The sequence below is a fragment of the Hemitrygon akajei genome, chromosome 7 (genome assembly GCF_048418815.1).
Source record: "Hemitrygon akajei chromosome 7, sHemAka1.3, whole genome shotgun sequence".
Classification (NCBI taxonomy): Eukaryota; Metazoa; Chordata; class Chondrichthyes; order Myliobatiformes; family Dasyatidae; genus Hemitrygon; species Hemitrygon akajei.
In genome coordinates, this window is record NC_133130.1 from 61,255,182 (window position 1) to 61,270,130 (window position 14,949).

General features: G+C 38.1%; 2 protein-coding genes across 20 annotated transcripts in view; one reads left to right on the top strand and one right to left on the bottom strand.

Annotated features, from left to right (window-relative positions):
* LOC140730487 (girdin-like) overlaps positions 1-10,391 on the bottom strand; it is a 282,300-nt gene extending 271,909 nt beyond the window's left edge. For 12 of the 18 annotated variants that reach the window (XM_073050988.1, XM_073050990.1, XM_073050989.1 and 9 more), the window contains exons 1-2: positions 9,830-10,389; positions 9,616-9,716 (exon numbers count right to left, since the gene is read on the bottom strand). In XM_073050988.1, coding sequence (XP_072907089.1) covers positions 9,616-9,716; positions 9,830-9,889 — 161 coding nt within the window. In that variant the 5' untranslated portion in view covers positions 9,890-10,389. Of the gene's footprint in view, positions 1-9,615; positions 9,717-9,829 lie in introns of all 18 variants that reach the window. The other 6 variants (XM_073050993.1, XM_073050992.1, XM_073050991.1 and 3 more) reach the window with 3 other exon arrangements.
* Positions 10,392-12,872: 2,481 nt separating this feature from the next.
* cfap36 (cilia and flagella associated protein 36) overlaps positions 12,873-14,949 on the top strand; it is a 90,079-nt gene continuing 88,002 nt past the window's right edge. Inside the window, exons 1-2 of one of the 2 annotated variants that reach the window (XM_073051026.1) lie at positions 12,873-13,147; positions 13,426-13,490. In XM_073051026.1, coding sequence (XP_072907127.1) covers positions 13,054-13,147; positions 13,426-13,490 — 159 coding nt within the window. In that variant the 5' untranslated portion in view covers positions 12,873-13,053. The remainder of the gene's footprint in view (positions 13,148-13,425; positions 13,491-14,949) is intronic. The other variant, XM_073051025.1, reaches the window with a different exon arrangement.

Consider the following 14,949-nt stretch of genomic DNA (forward strand, 5'->3'; position numbering starts at 1 on the left):
TGAGTATCTTCAGCATTTTCTGATTTCGCTTCATTAGAAATCACTTCTGAAATGGCGCTCTTAAAATGACAATGATTATGCTGGATAGAATCAATTATTTTATTTCCTGAAGGAGTCTCAGTCAATAGCTTACTGACATCCAAGTTGGATCTAATAAATCTTGGAGAATTAAATGGCACAATTTAGGAGAGAAGGAATAATCTAAAAGAAATTATGGATCACAAGTTTGAACACAGCACTGATTTTGTTGTCCAGGAAACTCTAAACCAAAAAATAGTACAGCTTTTGGAAAAAAAAAGATTATGGGGCTGAAAACTTCAATGAGTTATTATCAGATGGAATGAAAAGAGCAACTTCTCAAGTTCTCAAGTTTGTCTAAACTGCTGGAGGGATTTTTTTGCACTTGTTTGTAACTTTGACAGATGAAGCTGCCATAGTGGATACTACATATTTTTCTCACCCTTCTTGTTATTTTACTTTCAGATTTATTAGTTCATAAGCCAGAGTCATTGTAGGAGCTGTGATAATTGGAGCACTTCTTTGAATTCCATTAGAAATTTCAATACTATAACAGATCATAAAACAATTCTGTCCAGTACTTTGAAAAATAAGTTCATTGAAAATGTCTAGTTTGCTTAGCTAGACATCAAACATAACACCTTTGTATCTCAACAAATACGAAATTGAAATTGATTATTCTGTTCATGAGGCAAACATTTCATATTAAAATTTTCCACCATTGCTTTAACTATTTCTTTATAGGAATAATGAACATTTTATCAAGGAGAAAAGTAATTAAATCTGATTTATGGTCTACCTTGTGTAAACCCTATGAAATTATTTTCACCTAACTACTCAGTTATTTTCCAATTATTGATTTCTACCCCTCCAAGAAAAAAAAAAAACACCCAGGAAAAATATTTCTTGCCATAGACAAAGCAATCAATAAAACAAAAAACTGAATTAACCGATTTCAATACATGCAATGTCTTAGATTCAACTTTTCTAACTTTATGGTCATACCTTAACATTACCATGGTTTGTATGCCCAGTGGTTCCAAAGGGAACTATTAGCAACCCATTGCCTACTTTGCAAGTCCAGTGACAGATTTTGGTGCATCTGTTATTCTGCTCTATCACTTCACACCATGTGGGAGACCAATAGTGAAGTTCTGCCTTGCTACAAATCTATTTCTCTCATACAGGATCAATCAGACAGTGGAAGATCAGAATCCAAAGACTTCACAAAGATTATAGGTCTGGAGATGTGGGAAATACATGATCCTAATACATTTATTTTCTTTTTACATGTGTACTGTGTATGTTAATCAAAATGGCTTCTTTGTTAAAAGTAAAACTGCTTCTTTGTTATGCTAACTGGTGAGAGAGTGTTTTTCTTGCAGAGCACTCTCGAAGCTTGTTTGGGTTAAAGTTGCTGATAATGGGGATTATATTCATTTGTTAACCAATTGGGTTGGATGTTATTTTCTCTTGTGGGTCTGAGAGCTGGGATTGCGCCGTCTTTTTGGGAGTCGGGAAGAAGACAGCAAGGAAGATGGACGGGTGCGGCACTGCTGGTCGATCACCGAGGGTGGTCCCAGGTGCACGGGTCATGGAGGTCGGAGAAGAGTGAAGAGTGGTCGGAGGATTCCATGATTGAGCTCCAACGATGTGCACTAATTGACTGAACTCTGATAAGTTTTGGTGCCTTTTCTCTATTTTCTTTCCCTTCATATATAGTATCTTTATTAATCACTTAGTTCTAGTAAGATTTATAAAGAGTATTCTGTAAACGTACCTGGTGTGAGCTTGATATTGTGCATGAGTTTGTATTAGCGTGTATTTCACAGCATCCACGTATACGGGAGGCGCTGGTTGGCGGGTGAATGAATTTTCCCCTAGACATACACCAGCCGGTCGCGTAAGCGTTACACATGATTTTGAGTATCATGCAAGACTAGAAGTTCTACAACTAGTTTTGCGTCACGTCAAAGGCCATTTGAACATCGGGGCAAACTACAGCAATACATTGCCTAAAGCAAACTTGCTTCTGCAGTCTCATTACACCTTGCCAGACACCTTTTGACATCTGGCCAGCTAACAGCTAAACTAAAGAACATATCCAGCTCAGTATAGCCCAATGACCAAAATTCAGCACAAGCCTCCCAACATCAATATTTAATTACTTTAAAACTTGAACTGTACAATTTGCATAGTCCATTACATCAAATACATTATACTTGTGTAATTTGGCTGGGTTTATCCAAATTAAAGTTATGAATAAATCTTATGTCATGAAAATGAATAATGCAATTAAGGACAGTTATACAAATGTGCTTTGAAAATTACTGCAAAGTTAAAAGGGACAAATAATAAACAGTAAACTGAATAAACACACACAAAATGCTGGAGGGATTTGGCAGGTCAGGCAGCATCTATGGAAATGAATAAACAGTCAACGTTTCAGGCTAAACCCCTTCATTAGGACTCAAAACTGAATATTTTGAAATAAGACAACTGACAACACTGGAAAATTTTGGAGGAATGATGTGCTATCCTATCCAACCCCACTGCTCCTTTCCCCAATTCACTAGAATATAGCTATAGTAACAATAGGTATAGCATTTCCTTTTATAGCTGTGACAAAGCTGAAAAGTTCCAGCATCTTCTGTTTCTCTTTCCTCATGTGCAGTTTACGATTTTATTTTCAAACTGTAAAATTTATTTTAAAAAAAATGGTAAATTTGCAACACTGCTATATAAATTAACCATGCCCTATGTTATTTGCAGGTTTTAAAACTTGATGAATAGCTGTGCTGAAATGCTAGGTTTTCTATTAAAATACAAATCAGTATTTCTTAATATTTGCAGTAATTAGTTAATATTCGCAAGATAGAACATTTTCAAGCATTATATTTACACAACAGAATAGTCCAGTGCCAAAGGCCAACTTAATTGTCACTATCTGGATCTTTTCCAAGACAATAAGCATACTACAGATGAATGGATTTCTTTGTAAATTAGGAACTTAGCATGCTTCACTGACAAGTAGTCTGGCAAAATAGGCCAGCTCCGCAAAGTCAATAGGCAGCACAGTGCAGAGGATGACCTTCAGCTATTTGCATTTGAGTAACCTACTTATGACAGCTAACATCAATTTCATCTAAAGCAGTTTAAAAAGAACAGTAAAGGCATCCTTCTCCAGTAGAATGTAGAATTCATTGGCTACAGTAAAACATTTTGAATAGTGATTGGCAGGAAATACATTATGATTAACCTCTCTTTTGAGCACTTCTAAAAAGTAAACTTTCATGAACAAATGAACCATTGGGAATCACTGACATACTGACCAAAATCCATCAGATCGGAAATTTGATAACAAAATGGGATAGCAGAGCTTTTATCCAGACACCAGTCTGACAACAGATATCTGGCCATCTGTCGATATCTGGATTTGAAACATTGACACACCAAAAAGTCAAATTTAATATAAACCTTTGACATTAAAGGATCTAACAATAAAGTATTTATTATACAATTACAAATCCACATTTTAACATCTTAAGTTATAAAACTAGTAAAAACAAATAAGTCTACTTCAAAAAAAAGGAACACCAAAGCAGAATCTTAAATAATCACATATTAGAAATAGGCTAACATTATTGTTAAACTTACTGTAGTTAATATTTGGGAAAACCTTGATATATTTAATACTAGGAAGAAATTAATTAAGAAATTGCACAAGAAAAAGCTGGTATTGAAATGAAACATACCTACAAAAATGTGGTGGCCAAAATTTATGTTATACTCTGGAGAAAATCAATGTCTCCATTCTAAACATTTGTAATAAATATTACCAACATTAATTAACACCAGATCATTTTAAGAAGGTTTTCTCTTATTGTGCCACTTTAAAAAGCAGGGACTTTTTAGATATTTTGGAAAGATAGTAAAAGAATAGGTAATTACTTCCAAGTTAAGTAATGTAATTACAAAACAGTTGCTGAAAAAGCATGCAGGAAACGTTTGATAGGAATTACAGAAGGGATCAGTTGATTAACTGGCTGAAAATGGAATGTAGGCCATGACTTAATTTTTGTAAAATGTCATTCAGTTAACACAGAGGCTCATTTTACAATGAGACCATAATACAATAAAATTGAGATTGCAAATACTGTATATCAAAAATGATTCAGCATTACATCTTTCCAGATGATGCAAGAGAACACTTAAGAACGGAATCTGTAGGGCTAAAAGAAGGCATGTTGCTCTAACAGACAAGGTAAAGGAGAATCCCAAGGGATATATATATTAGAAGTAAGGCAAAATGGTATCAACTTCATGCACCCTGTACAGATTGTAGAGGAGGTGTTAGCTACCCCGAGGCAAATCAGAGTGGATAAATCTCTAGGGTCTGACAAGATGTTCCCTTAGACCCTACAGGAGGCAGAGATATTTAAATTATCCTTAGCAACAGGGGAGGTACCTGAGGATTGGAGGATAGCCAATATTGTTCCACTGTTTAAAAAAAGACTCTAAACATAAACCAGGAAACTATAGGCCAGTGAGTCTGATATCATTTGTTGGAAAGTTACTGGAAGGTTTTCTAAGGGACTGGATTTTTATAAGAATTTGGATAGACATGGACTGCTTAAGGATAGTCAGCCTCATGTGTGGTTGGTCATGTCTAAACAATCTTATAAAGTTTTGAAGTTACCAGGAAAATTGATGAAAGCAAGGCAGTGGATGCTATCTACATGGACGTTAGTAAGGCACTTGACAAGGTCTTGCATGGGAGGCTGGTCAAGAAGGTTCAGTCAATCGGCATTCAGAATGAGGTAGCAAGTTGGATTAGATGCTGGCTTTGTGGGAGAAGCCAGAGAATGGTAGTAGATGGTTGCCTCTCTGTCTAGAGGCCTGTGGTCTGCTACAGGGATCAGTGCTGGGTCCTTTGTTGTTTGTCATTGGGCTATATCAAAGATCTGGATGATAATGTGGTTAACTGGATCAGTAAATTTGCCAATATTAGTGGTGTAGTGGGCAGTGAGGAAGACTAGCATGGCTTGCAGAGGTATCTAGATGGGCTGAAAATGGCAGATGGAATTTAATACAGACAAGTGTGAAGTTTTGGATTTCAGTAGGACCAGCCATGGTAGGTCTTACACCATGAACAGTCAGACACTGAGAAGGGTGGTAGAACAAAGGGATCTGGGAATACAGGTCCATAATCTGTTGGAAGTGGCATCACAGGAATGTTGAAGTTGTATATTTGGAGTATTTTGTGCAGTTTTGGTCACCCACCTACAGGAAAGATGTAAACAAGGATGAAAGAAACATAGAAAACCTGCAGCACAATACAGGCCCTTTGGCCCACAAAGTTGTGCCGAACATGTCCCTACCTTAGAAATTACTAGGCTTACCTATAGCCCTCTATTTTTCTAAGCTCCATGTACCTATCCAAAAGTTTCTTAAAAGACCCTATCATATCCGCCTCCACCACCGTTGCCGGCAGCCCATTCCACACACTCACCACTCTCTGAGTAAAAAACTTACCCCTGACATCTCCTCTGTACCTACTCCCCAGCACCTTAAACCTGTGTCCTCTTGTGGCAACCATTTCAGCCCTGGGACAAAACCTCTGACGATCCACACGATCAATGCCTCTCATCATCTTGTACACCTCTATCAGGTCACCTCTCATCCGTTGATCCAAGGAGAAAAGGCTGAGTTCACTCAACCTATTCCCATAGTGCATGCTCCCCAATCCAGGCAACATCCATGTACATCTCCTCTGCACCCTTTCTATGGCTTCCACATCCTTCCTGTAGTGACACAATCAGAACTCTCGGCCCAAAACGTCGACTGTGCTTCTTCCTATAGATGCTGCCTGGCCTGCTGCTTTCCACCAGCATTTTGTGTGTGTTGCTTGAATTTCCAGCATCTGCAGATTTCCTCGTGTTCACAGTACTACAAGTGGGCTCTGACCAGGGTCCTATATAGCTGCAACATTACCTCTCAGCTCCTAAATTCAATTCCACGATTGCTGAAGGCTAATACACCATACGCCTTCTTAACCAGAGTCCACCTGCGCAACTGCTTTGAGCGTCCTATGGACTCAGACCCCAAGATCCCTCTGATCCTCCACATTCCAAAGTCTTACCATTAATACTATATTATGCCATCATATTTGACTTACCAAAATGAACTACTTCACACTTATCTGGGTTGAGCTCCATCTGCCACTTCTCAGCCCAGTTTTGCATCCTATCAATGTCCTTCTGTAACCTCTGACAGCCCTCAACACTATCCACTACACCTCCAACCTTTGTGTCATCAGCAAACTTACTAACCCATCCCTACACTTCCTCATCCAAGTCATTTATAAAAATCCACAAAGCAATGTCCCTTTGGATCCCATGCTTCCTTACTTTTTCAATAAGCCTTGCATGGGGTACCTTATCAAATGCCTTGCTGAAATCCATATACACTACATCTACTGCTCTTCCTTCATCAATGTGTTTAATCACATCCTCAAAAAATTCAATCAGGCTCATAAGGCACGACCTGCCCTTGACAAAGCCATGCTGACTATTCCTAATCATATTATACCTCTCCAAATGTTCATAAATCCTGCCTCTCAGGATCTTCTCCATCAACATGCCAACCACTGAGTTAAGACTCACTGGTCTATAATTTCCTGGGCTGTCTCTACTCCCTTTCTTAAATAAAGGAACAACATCTGCAACCCTCCAATCCTCCAGAACCTCTCCCGGCCCCACTGATGATGCAAAGATCATCGCCAAAGGCTCAACAATCTCCTCCCTTACCTCCCACAGTAGCCGGGGGTACATCTCATCCAGTCCTGGCGACTTATCCAACTTGATGCTTTCCATAAGGTCCAGCACATCCTCTTTTTTAATATCTACATGCTCAAGCTTTTCAGTCTGCTGCAAGTCATCACTACAATCACCAAGATCCTTTTCCACAGTAAATACTGTACTGAAGTGTTCATTAAGTACCTCTGCTATTTCTTCCATTTCCATGCACACTTACCCACTGTCACACTTGATAGGTCCTATTCTTTCACATCTTATCCTCTTGCTCTTCACATAATTATAGAATGCCTTGGGGTTTTCCTTAATCCTGCCCACCAAGGCCTTCTCATGGCCCCTTCTGGCTCTCCTAATTTCCTTCTTAAGCTCCTTCCTAGTAGCCTTATAATCTTCTAGATCTCTAACATTACCTAGCTCTCAGAACCTTTTTAAGCTTTTCTTTCTTCTTGATGAGATTTATTACAGTCTTTGTACACCACGGTTCCTGTACTCTACCATAGCTTCCCTGTCTCATTGGAACATACCTATGCAGAATTCCACACAAATATCCACTGAACATTTGCCACATTTCTTCCGTACTTTTTGCTGAGAACATTTGTTTCCAATTTAAGCTTCCAATTTCCTGCCAGTACAGAGTAAATTTAAAAGGATGTTGCTGGGTCTGGAGGACCTGAGTTATAAGGAAAGAATAAACAGGTTAAAGCTTTATTCCTTGGAACACAGAAGATTTAGAGATTTGATTGAGGTATACAAAATTGAGGGTCTAGATAGGGTAAATGCAAGCAGGGATTTTCTACTGAGGTTGTGTGGGACTTCAAACAGAGGTCATAGTTTAAGGGTGAAAGGAGAAAAGTTCAGGGAACATGAGAGTCAGAATGAGCTGTCAGCACAAGTGGTGCATACAAGCTTGATTTCAATGTTTAAGTAAAATTTAGATAGGTACATGGATATAGGGGTATGGAGGGCTATGGTCCTGGTGCAGGTTGATGGGAATAGGCAGTTTAAATGGTTTTGACATGGTGTAGATGGGCCAAATGGCCCATTTCTCTATAACTATGATCATCAGCTTATTTAAATACCAAGGATCCACACAGCAATTTCAGACATCTCCATACCAACCATTCCATCCCACCACCCCCCCCCCCCCACAGTAACCCCAGGTCCAAGGAGCTACCAACTTATGCACAATAATATACAAGCAGAGCAGAAGCATTTATATTGAAGGGCAGAAACACTTCAGTATTGAGACTAAAGGAAAATAGAAACTCATATCTTAGAGATGCTGTTGTCTGTAAAGAAATTGTTTATTTTAACATTTTATAGTTATTTCAGGATGTTGATACTTTAGGTTTATCTTGTTTTATCCAAATAGATGCTGGATGCAGAAATAGGAAGAAAAATATCCAAAATAATGAACTCTAATCTCCGATTGCAGCATCGAGTATCAGCAATTTTGCAATCACTAAGAAGCCAGAGGAACTCAAAAGGCTAGGTAGGTAGAATCTATAGAGGAGAATAAACAATCACTGTTTTGGGCCAAGACCCTCAGGAGTTCAGATGAAGATTAGTCATGATTATTGCATAACTACTAAGTGGTATTTGCAATTATGAGCTCAATCATCCACTTCACTTTCTCCTGAGAATACTGTGAAGGTTCAAGCTGTTCCAAATTGAAGCTTCAATGAAGGCTTGAAAATTTTTTCAAGACGTTTGAGAACTATTACCTGTCCAAAAGCAATATATGGCCAAAGCTAGCAACCTGCAATAAAACCAGAAGTATTTTATGTTGATCGCAGACTATCAATCTGAAAATTCTTTCTCCGCAGATCCTGCCTAACCAGTTGATTATTTCTATTATTCTGTTTTGTACAAGTAGTATGCAATTATGATCCCAAACTCATTTTGCCTTAAGATTTAAACACCTAGACCAGTTGATAATATTGTTTGAAAGAATGAGATTACAGAATTTAAACAAAGCATCTGCTCCAACATTTTCTTTCTACCTAAATTACCAATTTAAATGTCCTTTTCCATTTGGTCCTCATATTTCACACTATTTTTCTTGCAATTATAAAACCTCAGCAATAAATAGGTAATAGAAGTTAGACATTTTAACTTGCTCTGTATACACGTTGTGGAGGATATTACATCAAGGTATATTTGTCAATAAAATTGTGCAAAGCTGAGCAGTTAGGAGAAAAACAATTCCAAAATTTACATTATGTTACAGCAAGTACAAATACGTTCAAAAAACAAATTTTATTGTAGGAAACAACATTAATACTACTACAGAAACATTTATGGCAACATTTAAAACATAAAACGGGTAAAAAGTTCAAGAAAATGTCGATTTTCATGCCTTAAGTACCACATTACAAAAAAAAACAGAAAGCGGCTAAATAATGCTTGTGTGCTATCAATTACGTGTAGAGAAATGCTGCATCACCTTAACTAGATTAAAAAAAAACTTAACATTAACCAAAATTGTCTTTAGAAATCAAACCGTTCCACAGAATAGGGGAGGAAGTGAAGCGCGGAAAACAACGGTACAATGTACCAAATGAGTCCCTGGTCCCTTGAGGATATCGTTCCTTAAAAAGGATGATGAATGAATTCTCGAGGGAATACCAGTCTCGCCGTGGGGCGTCAAAAGACTACTGTAAAGGGATCTCAGTTCTGTGGAATATATTCTTTTCATCTTTTTATTTTACGACGTACTTTAATTTTTAAAATGGAAACACATATATTAAAACGAATTTTCCAAATGCATGTGTTTACTTACATTTGAACCATTATGTTACTAAGAAAGACGCCGTCAACCAACTCCATGTATTCCAAAAGTACTCCTCCATTTGCCGGAGCTAACGCCCCGAAAGTCTTTACCTATAAAGGAGCAGGGATTGAAAATATCGAACATTATTGTATATTAGCATTTCAACATAGAGCTCTTTAATTATAATTGTTAATATATTTGAAATCAGTTAAAAAGTACTTACCCAAGTTACCAAGGGATCTGACATAAACTGCTCAACAAGCGTGGTAAAATCGTTCTCCATTTTCAATCAACAACAAAAAAATGAAAATTCTTAAAATATATAATCCACTGCTGTTTTCTGTCTTCGTATTCCGATTTTAGCATCCTATGCAGAACCAAAAGCTAGTTTCACAAAGCATCCGTTTAAACAGCTTATTTTAATATTGATCGATTGCAATGCAATCGAGACAATACAACATTCATGTTTATATATTATAGCGTCCACATCCTTTCAAGAAAATTGCCTTCTTCCCGCAGAAGCGAATTCCAACGGAAAGCCGTCAGACTCCAGTCATTTGTAACGCTTAGGGTTCTCTTTTGACGAATTTTAACACAAATAATTATTTTGAATAACCAGAATCCTGCCGAATACAATTCAGCATTCATTAACCGTCTATCCCTTACTTAAATCATAAATAAGAGGGACGGCTGATAGCTGATGCTGGATAAACATACGGTAGCATCTTAACGGTATTTTGATGGCCACCGCACGCCTGCTCCCGCACGAGCCGACTAACGGCCGTCCGCCGTCACTCACTGAGCCGTGTCACAACCCTGCACGAGCTCCCCTCAATGATCCTTCACCGAATCCATCCGCCTCACCCCTCCCAACGTGTATCATTCCGAATCCTGCAGCTCCCCAGGAAAAAGGCCCGCCAAGATTGGGATATTCTTTTTAAAATCAGATGATGAGATTTATTATTTGCAATTGTGATATATTGAGAACATATTGTAGGTAATACTGGTTGAAATACTGAAAGCCACACACACAAAAAAAGGGTCAATAGTGACGCCTAACGGCACAGATTCTGCAACCACATTGGCGAAACTTCCCATGAAAATTTCATGGTGTTCATGTGAAAACACATCCAAATCCAGCTAATAAATGCTTTTCTTCTCCCTCCCCCCGTTTTCATTAATCGTGATTATTTAAACTGAGATTACTTTTGTAATGGCGTGAGAGACGGAAGCAAACAGAGAAGATATAAGATGGAAAAGTACCGCTGCGGTTCCTTTCCGTTAGAGCGGAAATGCTAAGCGTTTTAATTATAAGAAGCAATTGCAGTAAAAAAAAACAAATTTACATCATCAACGTAAGGCCGATACCATCATCCAGTAACATAGAATAGAGACAAACATAGAGACAAAGGTCTGCAGTTGTATTGTTTAGGAAATGAACAATGGTGCATTGGATCAAAGATACTTCAATCCCAACTAAAGCAATTCAACTCATTGAGTCTGCGCGAACCGTTTAATAAAGAGTCGCTAGTCAATGCCGGCTCTCTGCTCTTTCCTCCTATCTCCGCATTATTTGTTCACTGCAACAAACATTTTTTTCAAAAATACAAATCATTTATAGCATTCCTTTTATTCTTTTGCCAATCAACTTGATTTCAACGACTGAAACTACTCTTTATTTACTCCATCTCAACAATACATCACGTCTGGATGGAGACAAAAATAATGACGTTAAACAAAATGCTGGAGGAATTCAGTATCTGTGGAGGCAAAGGGATCTCAGTCTTGATTCAGGGTCTCGTCCCAAAATATGGACGATCTCTTTGCCTTCATGGAGGATGTCTGCCCCGTTGAGTACCCTTCATGAGTTTATTTTTCTTTCCCCAGATTCCAGTCTCTTCTGTCTACACTCTTCTGTCTCCTTAATGTCATTGAATATTTGCATAAAGGGCAAACAACAATGCAGCAATTCATCCAGCATAAATATGAGCTGCACATCCAAGACGATATTTATGCCCCGCATAGGGCTTTATTTTGTCTTATTTCAATTCAACACGCTAGCATACAAGCACACAAGAAACAGGATCAGGAATGGGTCAATTGTCACCTTGAGTTTGCTCTGTCTTTCAATAAAATCATGGGTGATCACAAAAACAGATCTAAGCCAGTCAAGCAGCATCTGTGGAAGGAGAAACCAGTAAACATTTCAGGTCAGTTCGGAATTGGAGCAGTTGCTTTCTACACAGAGTTGGGAAGAGAAGGTGAGACACAAGACAAAATATATGGGGGATGATTAAAACATATCAAATTATATTAAGCATGCATATTTACTCTTAAGGGAAGAACTTTGTAGAATGGGATGCAATCAGAGATCAGTTTACCTGAAGTTGGAAAATTCAGTGTTCTGTCCAGAAGATTGTAAATTGCCCAAACAGCAGAGACAGATTGGAATAGCAGTGGGATTGAGATTTAAAATGACATGCAACGAATGTTGTATGGCCACAGGGAACTGAGCGCAGACACTCTACAAAGCAATCAGCATTTGGTTTCTCCAATTTAGAGAGGTCACATGTGAGATTGGGAGAAGTGCAGTAAATCTGTTTGTAGATTAAGCGAAAAATATGCTGTAGGTTCTCAGTCAGTCAGGCAACATCTGTGGAGACAAAGAGATAGTTAAGAGAGCTTTCGTCTTGCAATGACCTAGAGTTTATTCCAAAGACTCTGTAGCCCTTGTAAATTTAGGTTTGTGCTTGTACATGTAACATTAGGGTTTGATGAATGCATCAGAATCATATCTCAACAGGCTTAGATCCTTACAAACACCACAGAAATAGAGACAACATATGTCAGCTAGCACAGGGTTGATAGATACATTTGATACGGTAGATCGGGGTACTGTAGTAACATTTTGAATGAGAAAGTTACTTATGTTTGAAACGGGGGCTAGCCAGCAGTGTATTTAAATTACGGTATGCTTTTAGAGAAAAGTCTGCTTTTAAAAAGTGTCAATATGCCTCAAAGCATTCCATTTATGTTTGAAATTAGAGACCGTGGCAATAGAAACAGTTTTACTATCTGATGGCTACGCACCCAATATTCTTAATTAAGAAAACAAACATTATACTCAGGCGCAGAATTGGCCTTCAAGCTTAAAGCTGGCTGAATGGAAGCAACGCGTTTGAGCACCCTGTCATAAATGGCATTGTGCGCGCAACCTTTCCTGTCTATCACTCAGGCGGAATGCTGGAGACTCAGAGCTCGGAAGAACAAACTTGGCTTTGACTTGTTATGACGCATGTCTTCTTTGGGCTTGAAAGACCAAACTGTTACTTTTCAGGGTGAGCTCCTGGTTGTCAAGGAAACATATTTGGAGTAGTTTTCATCCGGGAACTTTGGCGTCCTGGTGGCGAGCTGAGTTGCTTTGCTTTCAGCTCCAGAGAAAAAAACATGGAAGAGTGGGTAGTGGAAGGGATCGCTGGGTTTTTGAGCAGCCCGTGTTGGATTATTCCAGTCACTGATTTTATCGAACATAATTGTGCGGGTAAGCAGCTAGATTGATGTTCATTCTGTTCCCTTCATATATTGGACGGAATTTACAATGGTTTGTCATGTAGCAGAGTTTTAGGCCTTCTGAGATTTAACAGCATAAGTTCCAGTATGTAACTCAGAGTAATGTATTCCTCATATCACTCTTACCGTCACCTTTTTACTGAATCATGAAAATATGTTACGGATGACGGAGCAGTAAGGTTGGAAGACTTAGATGCAGTGTTTATTGAACACATTAGTGTAGATTGTTATTTTTTTTCTCTATTTCAGTTTTTGATGATGAAGAAGAAAACAAGTTATCTTATACAGAAATCCACCAGGATTACAAGGATTTGGTGAGTTATTTTGGTTAACAAAGTGTAGCTCAGTATCATTTGTTAAATTATTTGATTTGATGTGCATTGAAAATGTTTGATGAACTGTTTAATGTTGGTGTAGACAAATAATAAAATAAAACACAATAAACAGAAGGTTTTCACGAGAAGTACTGTGATATATTTTCTCCAATTTTATCTTGTCTTATTTATTGTTATTTTCTATTATTCTTTATTTCAAAGTAAATGTGTTATCAATGTACATATACCCTTTATCACCATATACGATCCTGAGATTCCTTTTTATTGTGAGCATACACAATAAATCAAATAACCATAATAAAATCAGTGACCATAATAAAATTTTGAGAAATATGGAACATTTTCCACAAGTTCCTGGAGAATAATGTTCAAGATGATGAAAGTAATGAACTGAATTGACTGCTTTTTTTTCACGGTGAGATGGTTGCGTCTTTTTTTTCGGTATTTTTTTTCTTTTGTTTTCCAATATATTTTTTCTTCAACTTTGTTATATTTTCAACTTATGAATTACATATATTGTGTTTTTTTTTCTTTTTATTCCGTAAAAACAATAAAGTGATGTTTTAAAAAAAACCATAATAAAATCAATGGAAGACACTACCAACAGGACTGTGCAAATACAAATAGAAGAAGTAATTATAATGAAAATAATAATAAATATCGAAAACATGAGATGAGAGTCCTTGAAAGTAAGTCGGTAAGTTGTAAGAATATTTCAATCATGGGGGAAGTGAAGTTGAGTAGTTCAAGAACCTGTTAGTTGAGGGGTAATAACTATTCTTGAACCTGTTGGTGTGAGTCTTGGGGCTCCTGTACCACCTTCCTGACAGCAGCAGTGAGAAGTTAGCATGACCTGGGTGGTGGGTAGATGCTGCTTTCCTGTGACAACACTCTGTGTAGCTGTGTTCAATGGTGGGGAGGGCCTATGTGTGATGGAGTGGGCTGTATCCACCTTTTAACCATATAACAATCACAGCACGGAAACAGGCCATTCCGGCCCTCCTAGTCCGTGCCGAACTCTTAATCTCACCTAGTCCCACCTATCCGCACTCAGCCCATAACCCTCCACTCCTTTCCTGTCCATATACCTATCCAATTTTACCTTAAATGACACAACTGAACTGGCCTCTACTACTTCTACAGGAAGCTCATTCCACACAGCTATCACTCTCTTAAAGAAATACCCCCTCGTGTTTCCCTTAAACTTTTGCCCCCTAACTCTCAAATCATGTCCTCTCGTTTGAATCTCCCCTACTCTCAATGGAAACAGCCTATTCACGTCAACTCTACCTATCCCTCTCAACATTTTAAATACCTCGATCAAATCCCCCCTCAACCTTCTACGCTCCAATGAATAGAGACCTAACTTGTTCAACCTTTCTCTGTAACTTAAGTGCTGAAACCCAGGTAACATCCTAGTAAATCGTCTCTGCACTCT